This window comes from Phalacrocorax aristotelis, chromosome 16 (assembly GCF_949628215.1).
Source record: "Phalacrocorax aristotelis chromosome 16, bGulAri2.1, whole genome shotgun sequence".
NCBI classification, from domain to species: Eukaryota; Metazoa; Chordata; class Aves; order Suliformes; family Phalacrocoracidae; genus Phalacrocorax; species Phalacrocorax aristotelis.
In genome coordinates, this window is record NC_134291.1 from 3,099,016 (window position 1) to 3,118,083 (window position 19,068).

The 19,068-nt window shown below is 48.3% G+C and overlaps 1 protein-coding gene across 2 annotated transcripts in view; it reads right to left on the reverse strand.

Annotated features, from left to right (window-relative positions):
- Positions 1 to 18,186, reverse strand: part of STX8 (syntaxin 8) — a 107,857-nt gene extending 89,671 nt beyond the window's left edge. For both annotated transcript variants that reach the window (XM_075111038.1, XM_075111039.1), the window contains exons 1-6: positions 18,104 to 18,186; positions 17,543 to 17,642; positions 13,971 to 14,065; positions 12,160 to 12,270; positions 1,918 to 2,042; positions 341 to 433 (exon numbers count right to left, since the gene is read on the reverse strand). In XM_075111038.1, coding sequence (XP_074967139.1) covers positions 341 to 433; positions 1,918 to 2,042; positions 12,160 to 12,270; positions 13,971 to 14,065; positions 17,543 to 17,642; positions 18,104 to 18,123 — 544 coding nt within the window. In that variant the 5' untranslated portion in view covers positions 18,124 to 18,186. The remainder of the gene's footprint in view (positions 1 to 340; positions 434 to 1,917; positions 2,043 to 12,159; positions 12,271 to 13,970; positions 14,066 to 17,542; positions 17,643 to 18,103) is intronic.
- Positions 18,187 to 19,068: the final 882 nt, after the last annotated feature.

Consider the following 19,068-nt stretch of genomic DNA (forward strand, 5'->3'; position numbering starts at 1 on the left):
AAAACCTGTCATCAAACTGAAAAATGCAAAAGATCGAGTACAAAATTGATTTTGTGCTATGTACAAATAATCACTGGTCTCTTCTTTCCAAAGGCAGGCTTGATAAAAACACACCGAGCGTTACACGTTGCACACGCACAGCAGGGGGTGTGGTGAAACACGGTAAAACAACCGGTCACGAACAGATAGAATCTGCAGTGGTTATTTGTACCTTTGCAGTACAGTCTGGTTACTTCGTGGGCAAAAAGGAGCGCTTTTTGTGTAAGTTGTATGAGGAGTAGAAAAAAAAAAAAAATCACTACCTTACAAAAAAATGAAGCAAAATTAATCTCGTTCTTACCATTCTGTTCATCCAGCTCATTCCCGATTTCCTGCCCCATTTGCTTTTGCCGGGATATGATTGAAGAGAGAGCATCGAGTCCAGCATCTTGCTCTGCACCAGGAAAAAATATATAAAATTACAGGGAAAAAACAGCAGATATGCCAGGCTATGTACCGTAAAAGATGGAGAAGTGAAGAAAAATATTTACTCTGCGCTTGAAGAGTTAAAATGTATTAAGAAAAATACATCAACACAACATGAAAATGAATCCTTATGGCAAAAGCACTCTTAAAATAATGTGAACGATGGGTAATTAATTTGTCTGCTCTGGCTGGGACATTTAGCTGAGGGTCCCCCCCCCCCCCCCCAAAAAAAAATCCAGGAATTCAACATTCAGCTGTTACTCAATCATAAATGCAGGAGATTTTCTGGCACGTACATAGAGGTCCCTGATTAGCCTTTTTAAATTTTCCAAGAAGCTTTTAACACGAATAAAAGACAAACAGGTGATGCAAACACCAAAGAATTCAAATAGATTTTTAAACTGCAAGAGGACACAGAGTGCGTGGAAGAGAGCCTGAGACAGAGGGGAGGCAGGGCGGGCTGCTGATGTTAGACACGTTCCCAGCAGCTCTGCAGACGCTCCTTTATTAAGATCATATCACCTCCGCTATTCCAGTTTGCGGGTACCGCGCAGTCCTTTAAGCACCTTAACCAAAACGTGCAGCTCTCCTTGTCCCGCGTCGCCAAGGGGCAGAACAAGAGGAGGTGCTGGAGCCTGGACTGTCAGCGGTCTGACAAACCGCAAAGCAGCGACGCTGCACAGAGCGGGACGGCCCCGCGGCTGCGCTCCGGGAGCCAGAGATTGACCGGACGGCCAGAACCCCCTTCCCTTCAACGGGGTGAAGGTCTGGCCCCCGATACCTCTTTCAGCCTCCCCAAGGGATACCTATGGTGTCGTCAAAAACCAGAGCTTGAGGCTTCTGCTGGACGATCCAAACCGAGTTCATGCCACTTTCCTGAACTGCAGCTACCAATGCTGTTCCACGTGCAGACGGAAGCGGGCCTTACCTGGAGACTGATTTCATCTGATCGCTTCCAATCCTTAACTGCACAGAAATTACCTCATTAACCACCCGATGTCCTCAGGCTGAGGTTCTCCAACACTTCCAAAGTTGGAGATTCCTTATGGTTGCTGAGGGCCAAACTCTAAAGACCCTTTTAAGGTTAGTTAATTCCTACCTCGTTCCAGTTCAACAGTCCCTCTAATGCACCCCAGGCCAGAGCCCAGCAGTAACACCACTACGCTCAGGGCAACTAATGAGATCTCCACTGCGAACCAAAACCATGAATGGGGTCAAAATCAGGGATGCCCTGTAAGGTCTTTGAGAGTTTGATTTAAGAAGATGCTTCCAAGTCCAGAATATTGCAAGCGTGATACTGCTCCTGCAAACACGTAAAACAACCACCTGGAACTATTATGTTTGACATCTGCAGATAACAAAGCTTCAGCACAGGTTATTGCATTGACTTGCTAACACAGGCACCTCTCAGAGTCCGAGCGATGCTTACAAAAAGCAGAAAGACTCTTGTACCTTCTATGATCCTTCGCTGCTGCTGCCTGAGATCGTCAAAGCCAAGCCCTCTGGTTTCCTCAGATTCTTCCAAGAGCCACGGGTTGGTGACACCTCGTTTGACCCCTCCCGTCATTAGGCTAGATCTGAAAATAACTTCAGTAAATAATTTTCAACACAACACCCACTCATCGTATACTTTCTGCTTGCAAGGCTGGCTGACAGAGACACAAGCGCTATTTGTCGCACTCCACGTGATTCTCTGCAATCAAAGAGGAAATTAGCCAAGAATCCGGCGATCTCCGATAACAAATACATCTCGCAGGCTCCATAACACTGCCTAGAAGCGGTGAAGCGGGGAGAGAAATTAAGCTACACGCGGCGTGTACCATACGTTATATAACACATCCACACTAAATACCGGCTCCGTGCAGAACACGCGGCGTTCAGAGCTGCTGCAAAAAGAACGGGGTTACTGGGAATGCACAGGCTCGTCGTGTATTTGCTGTGCGATCAAAACGCGTATTTATAAAAACACTGAGGTACGGTCCGAAAGCCTCCCACGGTAACAGGACCAACACATTAATACGGATGCAAATCGGATGAGATTTCTGATTTTCTGCAATCCTGACCAAACCTAAACAGGAACATTTCTGCATTTCAGAAACCGTAGATGGAAGTTCCCCAGTTACTCTCCTGCAGTCCCTAGTCTGGCATCGACACGAACAAGAAGCCAGGCACACACACTCTTTAACGAAAGACTAATCGAGTTACGGGTTTTCCTTTAAAAGAATTATGACTTGAGGCTGTTCATGTTACAGACACTTCCCTGGTTACAACGGAAAACAAGTTTTTTGCATCCAAGGCACATAAATTCAAGCAGTAAAATGAAATGCCACTTAAATATTTTTCTCGATACCAGATTTTTGGTTTCTGCCTTTCAGCTTTTCATTGGTTTCTCCTACAAGAAAAGCACTGCAGGACAGACCGGGAGCTACCTGAACCCGAAACTGCAGCTCAGATCTGGGGTAAGAGTCATCGCAGGATCGGCTCCCCAAGAGCAGCGTGGAAGTAAGAGTTTCTGCTTTGCTTTTTTTAAACTCCATATTCTATTCTCATTTTTTCCCCAAAAGCACTCTCACAAACAAAACAAGAACAGAGAGCATTTTTAGGATCTCTCAAATTCTCAAAATTTTTTAATTACATTAAGACCTAGGTTTTTTTAATTTTTTTTTTTTTTTTACTTGGGTCCAGGTCCCTTCTCTGCGAGGTATCCTGCAACACTGCGGGGTACACACACAGGCTCAACATTTTGTGGTCCAAACCCTGTATCAGAAGAAGTTAACTCTGCACAAGTGCCAGCCAGCAGAGCTCGGAGGAGTTAACGCACCCGGCCGATACGGGTCCGGCTCCGCGGAGGAATGACCCAAGTCTTACAGCAAGGGTATTCAAGCAAAACCCAGAACTCATGTCTAGCAGTTCCTTGAGGAATTATGGTGAACTAGAGACATCTCCTGGCCGGGAGATGAACCAGCGCTGCTGAACAGTAACTCACCTCCACCGCGCGAGCTTTGGGCCATCCATAAGCCACAGGCACATACGCCCTCGTCTGTGCGCCGCACACTACGCGCTTTGTATCGCGTTCCCAGCCAAATTCGAGAAGACCTAACTTCTTCTCACTTAAAATTTTAATATACTCATTCAGCTTCACCTCGAGGTAATGGATTTGTCAGAATATAAAAAAAACCACAACTTTTTTTGCTACAGGACTAAGTGTTTATGGTAAATCACATCCCCTCACTTCACCGCCCTGATGATGCTGGAACACCGCTCCAGAGCGGAACCCGGCCTGCCCCGCTGTGCCAACGACCAGCTGGCCCTCGCGGGCAGCCGCTGGGAGAGAGGAGCTGGCATTCTTCTGCACCGCCATTAACTTGTACTTATCGAGGCAGGGAATCAGGCTTGATTAGACAAAGATACACCTGAAACAGTTTTACACATTACCTAGCTTTCTTCATCGCTTTGGGGGATTAAACACACTCTCATAACTTCCAGCCTCCCAAGGACCGCTACCAGTCTCACAAATCTAAACGCAATGCAAGCGTTAGCTTCTGAAGATGCCAAGATCGTTACAGTTCACCCAGTTCAGCAGCTCAATTAGCAAGCACGCAAAGCCTAGGGTTAACCACATTTGACAAAATTACTTAAGTAAAGCAAACGGAACGTAAAGCGCTCTGCTTGCTAGAAAGAGCACAACCGTTTCTGCCTGTGAAAAAAAAAAAGCCAAGGCAAGCAAATTTGAAATAATTTGCACCGCTCGCTCTCTCCCTCCCCCTAATAATCTGCCCTATTCTTGTAGGCTGGGTCATGACAACTGGTCTGCTCGTTACAATAATCTTTTTGACATGTTTGGTAACTACCTTCCCACACAACACAGCATAACTTCCTACTTCCTCTGATCTTACCATGTTTCGCTTTGGTGGTGTGAAGATTAAAGCTTATCCAATTAGCCACCCACCGCCTCCGCCAAGTTAATCACGTAAATCTTTGAAACCGTCACAGAGCAGTGGAGTGTGTGGATAGCTTTTGATTATAGGAACAGATTTAACTAATTACGAGGCTTAGCAACGCGCCCAAGTATAAAAGGTGATGGGGTTTAAAATCAGGGAGCTATGTCACTGCTTAACAAGGGAGGGCTTATCTTCCCGAAGGCTTTGTTTCACTGATAATTCTTATAAAACTCCCCAAGTAACTTAGATTAGTCAACCAGCACTTACTTTAGACCAAGGCCACACATCAAGGCTTACGGCTTTAGAAGACTGATCAGCAAGACTGAATTTTAAACAAAACCTGGGTCATCTGACAATTGGTTGGATGATCACTTGAACATTCCCTTAACGATACAGTCGTGCAGTGGGGCTCTTCGAAGCGCCCAGAGCACCTTAGCTTGGCTCCTCAGGTCAACCTCCAAGGCGATGGTGAAGAGGCGGGGGTATTCTCTCACTTACAATTTAATTGCTCACACTGGCGGGCTGTGTATTTTAGGAAGCTCCAAGCTAGTAAATAAAACAAGTGTAATTTTAACACACCAAAGCACTCGCCTCCTCCAAAATATCGAGGAGAAGCCACATGAGCACAAGCACTTCCAAACCCGCTCCAGGCACCTTCCCAGGCCGGGACTTACCCACAAGAACCGCTCCCGACGGGAAGCCTACAGAAGGGGCAGCATTCCCTGCTGCTGGCGGGGGCCTCCCCGGCTCCACCGGGGCAAGAACCAAGAGCAGCATACCTCACGCTACAGGAAATGCCACGTTGCTCTTGCCACCGCTTACCCGCCGTTCGGTTAACTGGTCCCACTGGCTTCAGTGACTGGAAGCTGCACAACGCAGCTGCCACACGGGATGCTGGACAGCCCATATGCAGAACACAGCTACTCTCCAGGATCCCTCCAGGGTCACTAATTCCTGCCCACAACATCAGCACGGCAGCTCCGCACCACAGAAGCGGCAGCTCCCAACCACCTCGTGCTCTTACGGGACAGCAGGTACCCGTGGAGCAGCGGCACAAAGCAACACGCTGGAAGCGTCTGCACAGTGGCACGGTTATCTTGGTGTAACACATCCACTCGAAAGGCTGAGCGTCTGGGTGGTGGGGTTGTGGCAAGAAACCATTCAGAGCCATACCCCTACACCCGGGCAAGCGTCCCCAGGGAAGGTCACCTTTATTACGATGTTTACACTCACATTTTATTTCACAGCAGTCTCACTCTCCTATGCAAACCCTCAAAATATATATCACAATAACATTTCCACTAGAGATTAATCTTGCTATGCAACATTACCATCTTCTTTCTATGCCATCCCCTACTTTCTATGCAAGACTGGACATTGCACAGTACTAAATATATTATAAAACAGCTTGCTTAGTCCTCATCGAAACAGCCTCACCTCTACAGCCCACTTGCACTCCTCGGGAGCGAGAGAATTTTAAGAAAGAAGAATTCTTTCTAGAAAGAAGCTGCATCTTGTAGATTTACATCCAGAGGAAAGGTAAAGGGACAAATCTACTCCCATGAGACTGTTTGTCCTGTTCACAACGTGATCAACAACTCCGCCACCTGCAGCTTGCGTCTCCGCACCCGAGGCGATGGGCTCCCTCCTCGGTGCCGTTCACAGGGCTACTTTCGGGACAAGCTGCAGCACTAAGCTCATGCCTGAACCTTCCGCGTGGCGGCTGAAGCCTGCCTGACCACAAGCGACAGGACCACGAGCCTCCGAGCAGGTCTCAGCTCGGCATTTGTTCTCACAACAGCCCCAGCATGCCCACACCAGAGTAACAGTGACACTGCTGGTACAGAAACAGCCTTGGGCAGGAAACTTCTGGTAGTCTTGAGCAAACTTAGGAGGTAAAATCTAAAGCACGGAGCTCAGCCTCGAAAGCTGCCCTACTACCAATGTTTTTTCCTGAGGCTAACAAGCATAAGCTTTAATAACAGGCACGCAGGCGCAACCTGAAGCACAATGCTTGAAATTACAGGGTTTGACTTATTTTTCTCTGTTGTGCTTAAATATCCATTCTCTGCTATTCCTTATAAATGCAATTCTATTCAGTTTTCTCATAACTACACGCCTGAGCTCAGCGAGGTCCTTAAGGAACCTCTGGTATGCTCTGAAAGAATAGAGATGCAAACTGTCCCTGCAACACAGATCAAACCGAGGAGACTTCACTGTCTTGCTGGAATCTTCTTTAAATTTTGGGTGGGCACAACAACCCTCGGGTTTTAACAGGCGCTGTACCCGCCGCTTGCCTGAGGACGCACTCACATCTGCACACACCGTAACCGCCAGAGTGCTCCCAGGTGACAAGTGGTACAACGGGAGAGGACCCAAGCACACAAGAGACACAGTTTTGTGGATGAGGAGGGTGTTGTCTCAATTACCACCATGTTGGCTCGTGACTACACGGCCAAAGACATGTTAATCCTGCCCCAGCCCCTGGGTTCGATCTCACAACTCAAGCCTCAGACAATCTTGGGTTTCTGGATGGACAATTCACCTCTTCTTCCACCCTTTCCATCGATCTCCTGAACGCAAGGCTAATTGCATCCGACGTCAGAACACCGTAGCTGCAGCCGAGAGGGCGTCCCACAGTAACTGGAGGGGAGGAAGGAAAGCAGGAAGGAGTTGTAAAGGCACCTGAACAACTATTTTTACTCTTATTTTCCCAAGAGCATTTGCTCCTCCATAAGCAACAGCCAGATTTACAAAAGCATTTAAGCACCTAATGGCTTATTGATTAAAGTTGGGCACTCGATGCTATTTGGCATTAGGCAAAATGCCTGTTTGGAATAAGGCTGAAATGCCTTATAAGATATTAGGAAAAACGTCTTCACCTCAAGAGTGGTCAGGCCCTGGCACAGGCTGCCCAGAGAGGTGGGGGAGTCACCGTCCCTGGAGGTATTTAAAAGACATGTAGACATGGCACTTCAGGACATGGTTTAGGAGGCCTGGGGGTGTTGGGTTGGCGGTTGGACTTGATGATCCGAGAGGCCTTTTCCAACCTTAATGGTTCTATGATTCTATTCTATGATCTGAGAGAAAAGTATTTAAGCAGAAAAAATGGTAATCCACATTAAAAAAAAAAATGGACTCTTCTAAAAGTTATCGAGGGTAGCTATTACTTAAGGTGTTTTGTGTCCCACAGCTATCAAAAGTTTTCTATATTTTTGAGAAATTCAAAGAGAAACCAAGACAGGCATGCTGAAGTACACACAATTTGTTTATTCACTGGTGATCAATACATACTTCTCCGTACTGCCTGCCTAGTCAGGCAGGAGGGGTAATATTTGTGATTCTTTTGCCTCCACAAATGTTTAGAGACTCACAAAATTTTGGTATTGTGATTTTCAGGAATTCAACATTTCTAGTTGCGTTTTTCACTTCTGGCTTTCAAATTGTGTGAAACTGTGGCCATTTCTACTCCATCAAAGTCACAGTTAGAATAACCTGCCTCGGGCTCTCTCCAAGGAGAAAAGAGGGGAGAAGATACTGAAATCACCTATTGAAAACCAATTAAAGAAAATTTAACTGACCCTACTCAGAGTCATGTAAACAGCACAACCTTTCCCCTGGAAAATTCCAGTTGCATCTTAATTAAGGTCGACAACGCCGGAAGGTGAACTAATGCTATACCAAAGTAATGCAGCGCCCGCCCTCTGTTCTGGCCCAAGTTGTCAGTTAGGATAAATACCAAGAGCATTAAGGCCACTGTACTTCACAATCAGAAATAGCTTTACAGCAGTTTCAAAGGATGTAAAACTCACTGAATGGTGACCAAATATAAACGAAGATTAATTCTAGTAAAACCTTCACAGTTACAGGCCGTGGGGACAATAAATATGTGATCAGTGGTGCAAGAAGGTTAATGAAAGGAATGACTGCTGGAAAGGAAAAGACTTCTAAAAATGTGTGCTGTCACATCAGAGGTGGATTAGATACGGAAAACCAATACAAAACCAGAGAAAAGTGTCACTGCTGGAACTTAATCAAACAACATGCGCTGATTTTTCTAATGCAGTGGGAAAAGCTGACTTTCAGACTTCAGACACGCTGAGGAGTGGCCTTTGCCACCTACTGAAATCCAAAGCAGGCTGTTCCAGAAGTCTGCAACAATTTGAGAGAAACCCAGTGCTGTGACAGCTTAACCCTTGCAGAAACCGCCACCTTCTGTCCCCCCAAGCGGTACGGCAGGCAGGGGAGGCAAGCTCCTTCCCTACCGACCGGCGGGCCAGGCTCGGGCAGAGAGGGGTTTGACTCACTGGCACCAGATTCAGGCCCTGGCTGTGTCTCTGCCCGCACCGCTGAAAACAAGACCTACAAGGGAGAATATGGAAGGGGTGTGAATTCACCAGGCAGAGAATAGTTGGCATAGTTTTATCCATTTTTAATTACAGAAGTTAAGAGACCTATAAAACTTCAAGCCTTGCAACACCAACAAATAAATACTGTCTCTGATGTTATCTTCTGCTGGAAAATACCGGTTTCCCTAATCATTTCTAACAGTGCTTGAAATAATCATGGGATTTTGATATTTTCCTCCTGTCTGCCTCGACACCTTCACAGCAGGGCAGCTCTAGGTTGAACCCTCAACCCTCTGGCTGCTCCACAGCAGGAACACGCCAACGCTGCCCTGCCACAGCAGGGACGGCCACGCTGCCGAAGGGCAGGTCGCTTTATGGGCTGCTCAGAGCAGGCGACACACAAGGGCCTTCTCACATGATCAGTCCCCACAGATGCGTTGCCTTCTTGCTATTTTTCATGTTTGAGTTGACTCAGCGATAGCTGTAAAAGCCAGCACCAATGCATCAACTGGATTTGCGCTGCGCTCTGAGAAAGCCAAACCTAGAACAACGGAATGGATTTGATCAAAGTCCACAGTTTCACCACCCGCAGCAGGTGTTGCACTGACAGCGTCTGGTTACACAAAGCCAACAAACCACAAAGGGAAACGCGTGCTTTGGCCGTACCAAACACCGCACCGGAGAACAAAGGCAAGCAGAAACCAACCTCTACACCTCTCCTGAACAAACCCTCACAAACCACGGATACACAGGTGAATGCTCAAAGCTATCGGTTAAACTTTGAGTATCTTTTACCTGCTCCAAGAGACACAAAGTAAACAAGCTAGAGAAAAAAAATACCTTATTTTCTACAGTTACAGCCAGACACAACGCTCACATCAGTACCCAATTTTTTACTGTACAGTAGCTTCAAAACTGTCCCTGTCTTTTTCAAGAGCACAGCGCTGCAAAGGGGCTGGTTCACAAAGAGCATCAGCACAAAGGCTCACTTATTTCTTCAAAAGTGCGAGGAGTTGAAAGTATATGAAGTTTCATTCTAAGGCTGAGGGCTGACATATTGCCAAAAGGTAAGAAACACTCTCAGGAGGGCTCTAACGCTCCCCTCCCACACGTAACCTTACCTGCGCACATACGAAACGCAGCGCTGTGTATTTGCTACAGAAAACGTCCAGTGAATACAGTGCATTAGGAAGCACCTGCCACTTAGAAGCACAAGCTAAAAATTGTTTTTAAAATAGGTATTTCTATCACACATCCGTACTGGAGAAGTACGGCTGCACTGTGCCGAGGCAGCTCTCCCTACACCACGGTCAGCAGAAGCGAGGAAGCTCTGCTCAGCCACGTCGTACGACCCAGACCACACATGCAGCATCGTGCAGGGCTTACAGGCAGAGCACAGCCCCTTGCGTGACCCACGGCCAGCCTAAGACGTCTGCGCCTGCTGCCTTAAAGCTTCCCACTCATCAACAAAATAGGTGCCTGGGCCCAACAGATGTGATTCATATAAAACTTCCCAGAATGTATGTTCACTTTTTTAAAAATACAAGGCTTTAAACCAATTACAGTCCATGATCAAGAGTGATTTCATTGACCATGGAAATACAGCAAGCTCTGCAAACTCGGGGACTGCAGCTCCGCTGCTCTCCTGCACCATTTTGCAGGACAGAACATTACCTGAATCTGCAAAGGAAAAATTAGGAAGAACAAATGCAATTACCTCCACTGGAACTTCGCCAAACTGCTAACTCTCACAGACGGCAGTGTTTAGTGACCCACGTGGGGCCAGGAGGCAGGTAGGTCATACTCCGAGAGCAGGGCTTTTCATTTTTTGCATGAATGTTGGCTCAGTGCTAATAGAGATCAAAACACGCGATCGTGAGGATGTTTCTGACGTTGTCCCTCAACACATGCCACTTCAGTTCTGACACACCCCGGCCCTAACCCTCTCCTAAGGTGGAAGATCTACAACCCATCTGCCTGCAGAGGACAGAGGAAATGGCAGCTTCATTTTCTTGGCTGGAGCCTGGCCAGCAGCTTAGGAACAAGGCTTACTTATTGCTGCCCCTTTCCGCCTCTCTCTCCTCCAGCAACTCATTTGTTGGGCAGTTTAAACACATTGAAAGAAAAAAGCGTCTCAAAGAAAAATCAACATTCACAACAGATGAAGAGGCAGGAGAGTGAGCCTCGTCAGCAGAGCCTTTGGACCACCTGTAGCACATGCAGAGCTCCAGGCTGAACCCAGGCTACTCTCTCTTGACCAGTGGGGACGTCACTGAAAAGCCGGGGCAAAGAGGAGGAACAAGGAGAAAAGGGAGGGTGGGTTATGCTGTTTGAATTGGGAAATGAAAGAGACGTGTAACAAATTCACAGGAACCTCTCAATTCTGCTGCTCAACAAGCATTAACTCGGTATTTTAGTGAGACGTAAAAGCACCTGGATGTAAACTAGCTGCAAGGAGCATCTCAGAAATACACGTGCTTAAGCAGAAACCGAAGCTACCAAAAACTGTGAAGTACAGCCAAGAGGAGCGAATACTCGCAAGTGCAGTCCCACAGTCAAAAGCTGGTGCTGACCTAACTGGAAATGGATAAAAGGCAAAAGGCCATTAACAAAGCACTATGAACAACCCATCCTTCGTTATCCTCTGCACACTGAGTTTGCAGGACTGCAACATCTGCAGCAAAAGATGTCTTGGTATATAATTATGTATACGTGTATATATATATTATATACCAAGTCTATGCCGAACACGGTTTGTATGTTATGGACACAGCGCACCAGTGTGACTCCCACCTAACCCGACTCACGTGCTGCTAATAATTCATTTACTCAGGGAAGAGGCCTGAATTTCACACGTCAAGGAAAGTCTCTGCCTTTCTCCCTGATCAGACAGACACCACCAGGGACAGAGTCCTTCTAAGATCCTGTGAGAGATGACAAATACGACTCCTTCCACATACAAGAACTGCATAAGGGAGCACAACTTGCAGGCTATCAACCATAATTATTTTTCCCCAGCTGTGAAGGACATACCAAAGCGGAAATCAAAACGTGAAGGCCCCCGCTGACAGCTGCACAATATGATCACTGGGGACCATTTGAAGCTTAAGCCTCTTCCTGACAGTTTTCTTTCCAACAATTTGCGTAGACCTTGTACATTGGCATCCATTGGTCCAACCCAGTGGCTGACTCTGCTAGGTGACTTGGTCAGTACTACCTCTGCCAAGCAACTCTCCAGTCCCTCACCCCCCCAGCTTTGTAGACAGATATGATACCATCACTAAAAAAACCACGATTTCTAAGCAAATGAAACCACATCTTGCTACACGCAGAGGTAAATTTAAAATTATCTTCAGACAGTCATGCACAAATCGCACTGTTTGTGGTTAAAAGTAATGCCATACCTTATCACATCTGGTTCTGTGCCTTCATTCTTATAAGATGCCTGAAGTTGCTTCTGTCGCGTGAGAAGGTCATCCACCAAATTCTGCCTCCTGTCTCCCTCCAGCTGCGTGCTGATGACACTTGGTTAAGGACCAAACTTTAAAACTCTGAAAAACTGTAATTTTATTATAAAACAACACCTGTTATACATTTTGAAAATAAAACAGACCTCCTGACCATCAAAATTAACTACAGTAACTATTTTAACTCAAGAAAAGGCTGTAGCGTCTAAGAGAAGGATAGGTCATGTTTCTGGAGGGAATCTGCTGTTATTCTAAATGTGTTTGTTTCGTTTACATCTCTCAAAGAAAAAGCTTCATACAGTGACCAAAGAGTGATCTTCAGGTCATCATCTCAAAGTAATAAGAGAACTGGAAGCCTATTTACTGCCAAATTGGCATAAGTTTTAAGAATAGCATTTCCCCCTCCAGAATCCAAGATAGTTCTTTCATTACCTCTAACAAGTCCTACGCAGCGATCTCATCTGTAACATCGACCACAAATAACAGTAGTACTGCATGGGTTCAGCTCAGGGAAGGATGAGTCTTCTTAAAAGAGCTCCAACTTATTCTGTTATGATATAAACGGGGCAGGCCCAAACGAAACAGAGCTTTTAAAAATCAGCAGGGTACTTCACATCATATTTCACCGGAGGCTCACAACAGAGCCAGTGAGTAGCTCCCAGCCAAGTGATCAGTGAACAACCAGAAATTTACTTTGAGCATCTGTATCCACTTGCAATTCATCAGCAGAACAGCCCAACAGCCACTGATGAGGCAGAAAAACAATTCATGCAGTATCTCTGAAAGACAAGATGCCCTGAAGTGCTGCGGCTTCAACAGGGGACACGTGTTTGCTTTTTTAAATTAATCTTAGTGACATTTGGAAGGACTGCTGACTCTCTCCCAGGTACTGTTCAGCAGATTACGCAACAGCTGAACTGATTTCTGTACGTTTTCTGCCACGGCAGTAGCATTTGTCTGCTCTCAAGCACTCACTGGACAGGAAAGTTTTACTGCTGGCCACCAGCGCGGCACTCGGGGGGCCTGTCCTTAGAAGGGATTTCTGCTATAGTAAGCTTGAAATTAAACATTCATTCATTCAATCAGATTGCTGCTGGATGTCAGGGAGGTGGACGCACTCCTTTGACTCCTTAAGCCTGACCATCGTGGCATATCCAAGCAGGCCACAGGGTAACGGTCCTAGAAGAAAACCTGTGATTTCTTTCTATGGCATATTTTAAAGCATTTTGACATCATTCTGAAGACACAGCTCCGTTGCTCCTTAACTCAGTCCAAGTCCGGGCTGCCACATCCCTGCCCACACTCTGAACAAGGCTTCATCCTTCCTTTTTGCAAGCGCTGGCGCTCCTGCAGCCAGCGACTGAGCCAAGAGAAAACAACAGATTAGTCCTCTGCCAGACGAGTGACCTTAGCCCACAACCCAGGCACCCCTCAGCAGCGTGCGTGGGGCACGGGCGGGACAACGGCAGCCCTGAGGTTATTCAGACCATCCCGTTACGCTTCCCTCCGACACAAAGGCACGCAAAGCCAGCCTCCTGCCCTCCAAACCATGCCCAGGCTCCCACCTCTTCCTGCACTACAGTGGCAATGAAAATATTAAACAGCAGCACGGACAAAGTTCCAGTGACAAAGCCTTCTAAAAGTGGAACGAGGGAAAAACCCTAACTGCATGGCAGAACAATTAGAGCATATTTTCCACTCTCCCCCACAATACGGAAAGGTCAGTGAGTTCGTGTTTACGCGGATACATCTGGCGTGTTGACACAGCCCGAAGCAGTAAGTCCTTCAGCTGATCGATCTTCTCTCTGAGATTCTGCAACGACGATCTGATAATCACATTGAGCTGAAGGGGAAGAAAGAGATTTTGGTTTTGGTCTCAGTTATATTTGCATAAAACTTAGTACTACTAGATGCAGGTGACAGTATATTTAACTTCAGCTATACTGGGATGAAGGACTCCGTTCCGAACCAGGAAAGCCTGCCAAAGGGAGCGATACAGTTAACTGGTTCGGACTGCTTACAAAATAATGAGATAAACAGTACCAGTTTCACAAATACAATTCTAATGTATTAATGCTGTTTAATATGGAGCGATTTCTTTCAAGTCTTTATAAACACTCCTTTATACGGGCAAAACGTTTCAGCACATTTTAATATTTTCCAGTTAGTTCTCCAGTTCTTTCCTCTGATCTTTAACACAAACACAGGCACCAGCTTCTTCTGCCACCAGGTTTCTTTCCCAGCCCCCCAGATTAGAGGGTAGGTTGCTACAGGTTCAGACGTTCCCTCTGCTGAACTCCTCCAGACTTCAGAGATCCCAGTGAAACTCAGATTTCCTCCATTTCCCTTCTCAGCAGCACCTACGGCTCCCGAGCCTTTCTCACAAGTGACCTGCCTCAGATCCGCCTGTTCTTACTAAAAACGTAGTTAAGTTGGCCGCATTCTTCCCTGCTGCAAGCGAGCCCGAGGTCTGCAGGAATCCTCTCTCCCCGCCCTGTCCCCAGTTAGGCTGACATTATCCTCTGGGTTTTTCCTCCTTCAGTGTTATTTTTTTTCATTCCAGTTATGTAGAACATACTGAGAAAAAAACCACTGTAACTGTAATTAACTATGCAAGCCATCCTAATTAAGACTTTATGTGTTTCTTGTTTACAAGCCCCGCTGTGGGTTATAATGGTTAGCAGCCTCAGATGCTCTGCGGGACGAACTAGTAACAGAGAAGGAATATTTGCTTTGACTCTCATTCCTGCATTCTCAAAGGCACGGAGGCAGCAGCCAGACACCACAGCCTCACCGAGGGGTCGCAGCGCTGCCTCAGGACCTGCAGAGGGCTGGGGCAGGAGTTCCCCAAAACCCCACCTGACAGCATCCGAAGCTTAAATCCCTCCGACTCAGCGAGGCTTGTTCTCACACACGACCAAAGTCAACGACAGAAAGCAGATGCAGCCACGCTGAAGCAGTCTCGAGAGCACACAGCCGCGCACAGAGCTGCAAAACCCGCCTCCAGACCCAAAGCAGCACAACTCTAAGGCAACGCTTCTGCAGCCAGGCTGGGTATAAATGCTTTTAGGAGAGTTCAAGCCGCCGCGTACCCTCTAGCTCAACAATTAGTTGATAAAAGGTCTTTTCCTTTCACGTGTACATTTCCTGCACTCATGTCCAGGCGGGGGACACTGCATTTAATCGGCCCAGACAGCAAAGTAGCATAAAGGTACGGACGTGCAAGGAAGTCGCCCAGCACACAGACTCTGGCCCCGAAACCGCAGTGCCATAACAAAAGATTTCACTTCCATTAAAGAAAAAAATTTAAAACAGAAAGTAGGGGAAGTTTTAAGCTCAGCTCAGCAGAGCAGAGTTCAGATGGTAAGGGCTGGCTTGAAATCTTTCCCTACAGGGTGGGGTTTTTTTTTTACCATTTTAAATTCTATGCTCCATCTTTCGCTCAGCAATAAGCAATAAGTGTTTTTAGCCATGCTAATGGCAAAATACTATAAAAATAAAATCTTGTTTACATTCTCCCTACTGGGCAAATAGCGTACAAAGACTTTTTACCCGTTAAAGCATTTGAGAGTAATAGAATATATGACTGCTCAGCCGTGGATTTCTCAACATCCATTCCTGTTATGAAAACAACCCTCTCATTGTTGGAAACTTGTTTATAGTAGAATCAAACACCGCCGAACATTCATATTTAACTGTTAATGGATTAAAGGGAAGCTGCACTTGGAAAACACAGGGTGCGGAACAAATGATTTTATGAAGAAAGAAGCCAACCGTGAAATGTTTCCATAAAACACAATCGAGGAGAGTTACGGTACGAGAAGGGCTTCAAACAACACTAATGCGCCGTTTTCTTGGGGGTTTTTGGAACACGTCACAGATTGCAACAATGCAAACGGAGAACTTTGTCCTCTACAAATACAGATGAGCTGAGCTGCAATCTCTTTATTAGTCTTCTGCTGCTTGAGTACGTATCTGTACAATTTCTAGTACTTCATCATGTTGGAAGAAGGGAGTTTAATCACCACCCCTAAGTTCCCCTCTCAATTCTACAGCTAGAGGAAATATCTCCCTCAAATCCCACTTATTTGGGCCTTCTGAAACTTCTCTTCAATTCATGCCAAATTTGAGGCATTCATTAAAAAGCACCGATAACGGCACAAAGCCTACACAGTTTCTCCAACATTTCATCAACGGAAACATTTCAAAATTGACATTTTATTTTAAAAGCTATCAGCAAAGAGGCTGGCAAAGAAGATTTGGTGATTGCACATCACGTTACAACCCCGCTATAAAGAGGGACAGTCTACAAAATAAAGCAGTGGGGTTTTAATTACGCACGTCATTATAAAAGACTAACTCGATGCACGGATTTTCATCTCAACGCAGTGTAGGGCGAAGTTAACAGCATGATCTCTGGGGCGTGCGATCCAGCAGGTGCCTATGCTTCTCGAAGGAAAGGACGAGGCTTTGAGTCCTAAAGCAAGCAGCGTCCTGAGAGTCGTCTTATTTTATTTTTTAAACAGGAAGTGTGATAAGGTGGAGAACATAATACTGCTGAGTAAGCTCTAACTTCTGCTTCCCGTTCATATTTAACTCTGGCCTTCTGTTTTGTTAGGAGTGTAGCTAAAAGAGGCCGCAAAATTCATAATTCATCTGATCTACAGCCACTACAGAAAGGAAGCAAGCCAGCCTCGTGGGGAAAAAATATCTGTTCAACATTTACACAGAAAGGAGTGCACAGAAGCTGACACGCATCCCAACATCTCTTAGATTCAGGATCTCTGAAAACAGTTCTCTTCCTGGCAGCAGCAGCCCTGAGCAGCCAGGAGGGTGTGCCCGACACTCCCACGGCTTCTCCTTTTCTCTTTTTGCAAAACCAGTGTAAAAGACTCATTACTGTTAAGTCCAGGATTATTTTCATGACACTGAAAAGCTACCGTTAATTTAGAAATCGTATTCTTGTTTTCTTTACAGCAATCTTAAAGAACACACCATTAATATTGGGTTCCTGCCATTAAACATAAGTTTTAATCTGCGGATTCTGAGCTGGCTGCAAGGACGCCCTGCCAGAGCCGGGTCCCCGGGCTACCGCAGGCGGTGGGGCATCACCCCTTCCCCGCAGCGCCCCCGGCCACGTCGCTCGGCCCACGCACCCACCCGGGCAGCAGCCGCTTCCCTCTGCGGCCGGGGAGGCAGGAAATCCAGCACTTACAGCTTCCCAGGCACATCTGCCTCCTGCAAATTTAATGCTTAACCCGTATTTAGAACGATTTAAAAAGTCTAGCTAAAAATGTCAGAGCTGTTGGCAGAGGAGTACCTTGGCTGAACTCTCCCCGTTCCTTTGGTATCGGTTACGCTCCTGGATTTTCTCAGCGATGTCCTGGGCGATCTGGCAAGTGGCATCGTACAGCGAGAGCCTGGAAGGGAAGCGGCCGTGAGCCCTCCGGTCCCTGCCCGGGCTCCCCCCGCCGCCCCTGGGCCTCCCCGGCAGCGAGACGCCGTGTGCCTGACCCCAGCAGAGGGACAGCCGGCAGCACGCAGAGAGCTGCTTTTAGGTTTACCTAAAAGGAGCTTTTTTTGAGGAAAAAAAGCACTCTGCAGGGAAAGGACACCCTCCCGCCCCCGCACACGGCCGGAGCGCGGCCTGGCGCCGCGCAGCCCGAGGCTCTGCGCCCCCCACCAGCCTCGCCCGCCGCCCGCTGAGGGGCTCCGGGGGCCGCCGAGGAGCGCTGACCCCCGCACCGCGGCACCGGCCCGGGGAGGCGCCAGCACGGCCCGGGGTGCCCGAGCGGGGCCGGGAGAACCGGGGTGCGGCGGGTGCGGAGGGGTGGGGGGGCCGAGCCCGGCGTAACCCCACCGCAACCACCCCAGCGCTCACCAGGGGTCCGGGGCCATCATCGCCGCTGCCGCCGACCGGAAGAGCCCCGCACTTCCGGCCCGGGTCAGCTGACGACGGTGTCCGCCGAGGCTCAAACCCCGCCGTGCGCAGGCGCCGTGCGCGGGGGCGGCCACTGCAGTGCAGGGGCGCGGGGGCGCGGGATGCGCGGTGGGGGGGGCGCGGGATGCGCGGTGGGGGGGGCGCGGGGCGCCTGGCGTAGCACGGCAGAGGTGCACAGCGCGCAGTTGTGGCTGTCCCCAGCCCCGCCCTGGCCCTCCCGCTGTGGGGACATCCCCCTAGCAGGGCCCGGGCACCGGCGTGGCCCCGCTCGGCTTTGCTCAGCGCTGCCAGGGGTGGGAGCAGGGCTGGGGGTGCTGCCGCCCCCCGGTGCCCACGGCGCGGGCCGAGGCCAGGCAGGAGGGGCAGAGCCCCCACAGCTCGGGGCGACGGAAACCCCTCGCCCGCCGCCGCCCCCTCCGCCGCCTGCATCGCCACAGCATCGCGTTTCCCCTGCAGCCAGGGCCCCCTCGGAAACCTCTGTAATGTCTTGGGGCACGACTGGGACCCCCAGAGTACTCGGTGCTTTTCCTAAAGCTCAGGGGGGATTTGGGATCTGTGCGGCCTGCACCCAGCGATGCCACTGCGTAGGGAGGGACAAGGGCTCGCGCATCAGGCCGGGCCCGGGGTGCCACACACCTCCCACCTTTGCTGCTGAGGAAGAAGGAAATCCTTTATATTTCCAATTTTGCATGTTGATGACAAGCTTTGAACTCAGCAGCAGCTCCTCGGCGCATTGATGGTCTGCATGCAGCTCGCACCCAGCTCAGGTGCCTTGATGCCATCGGGCACCTGCGCATTGCTATTGCAGCCCTGCTCAACGTATCCATCAGCGACCTGGGCGAAGGGACAGAGCGTCCCCTCAGCGAGTTCGCTGACGGCACCGAGCTGGGAGGGGTGGCTGACAC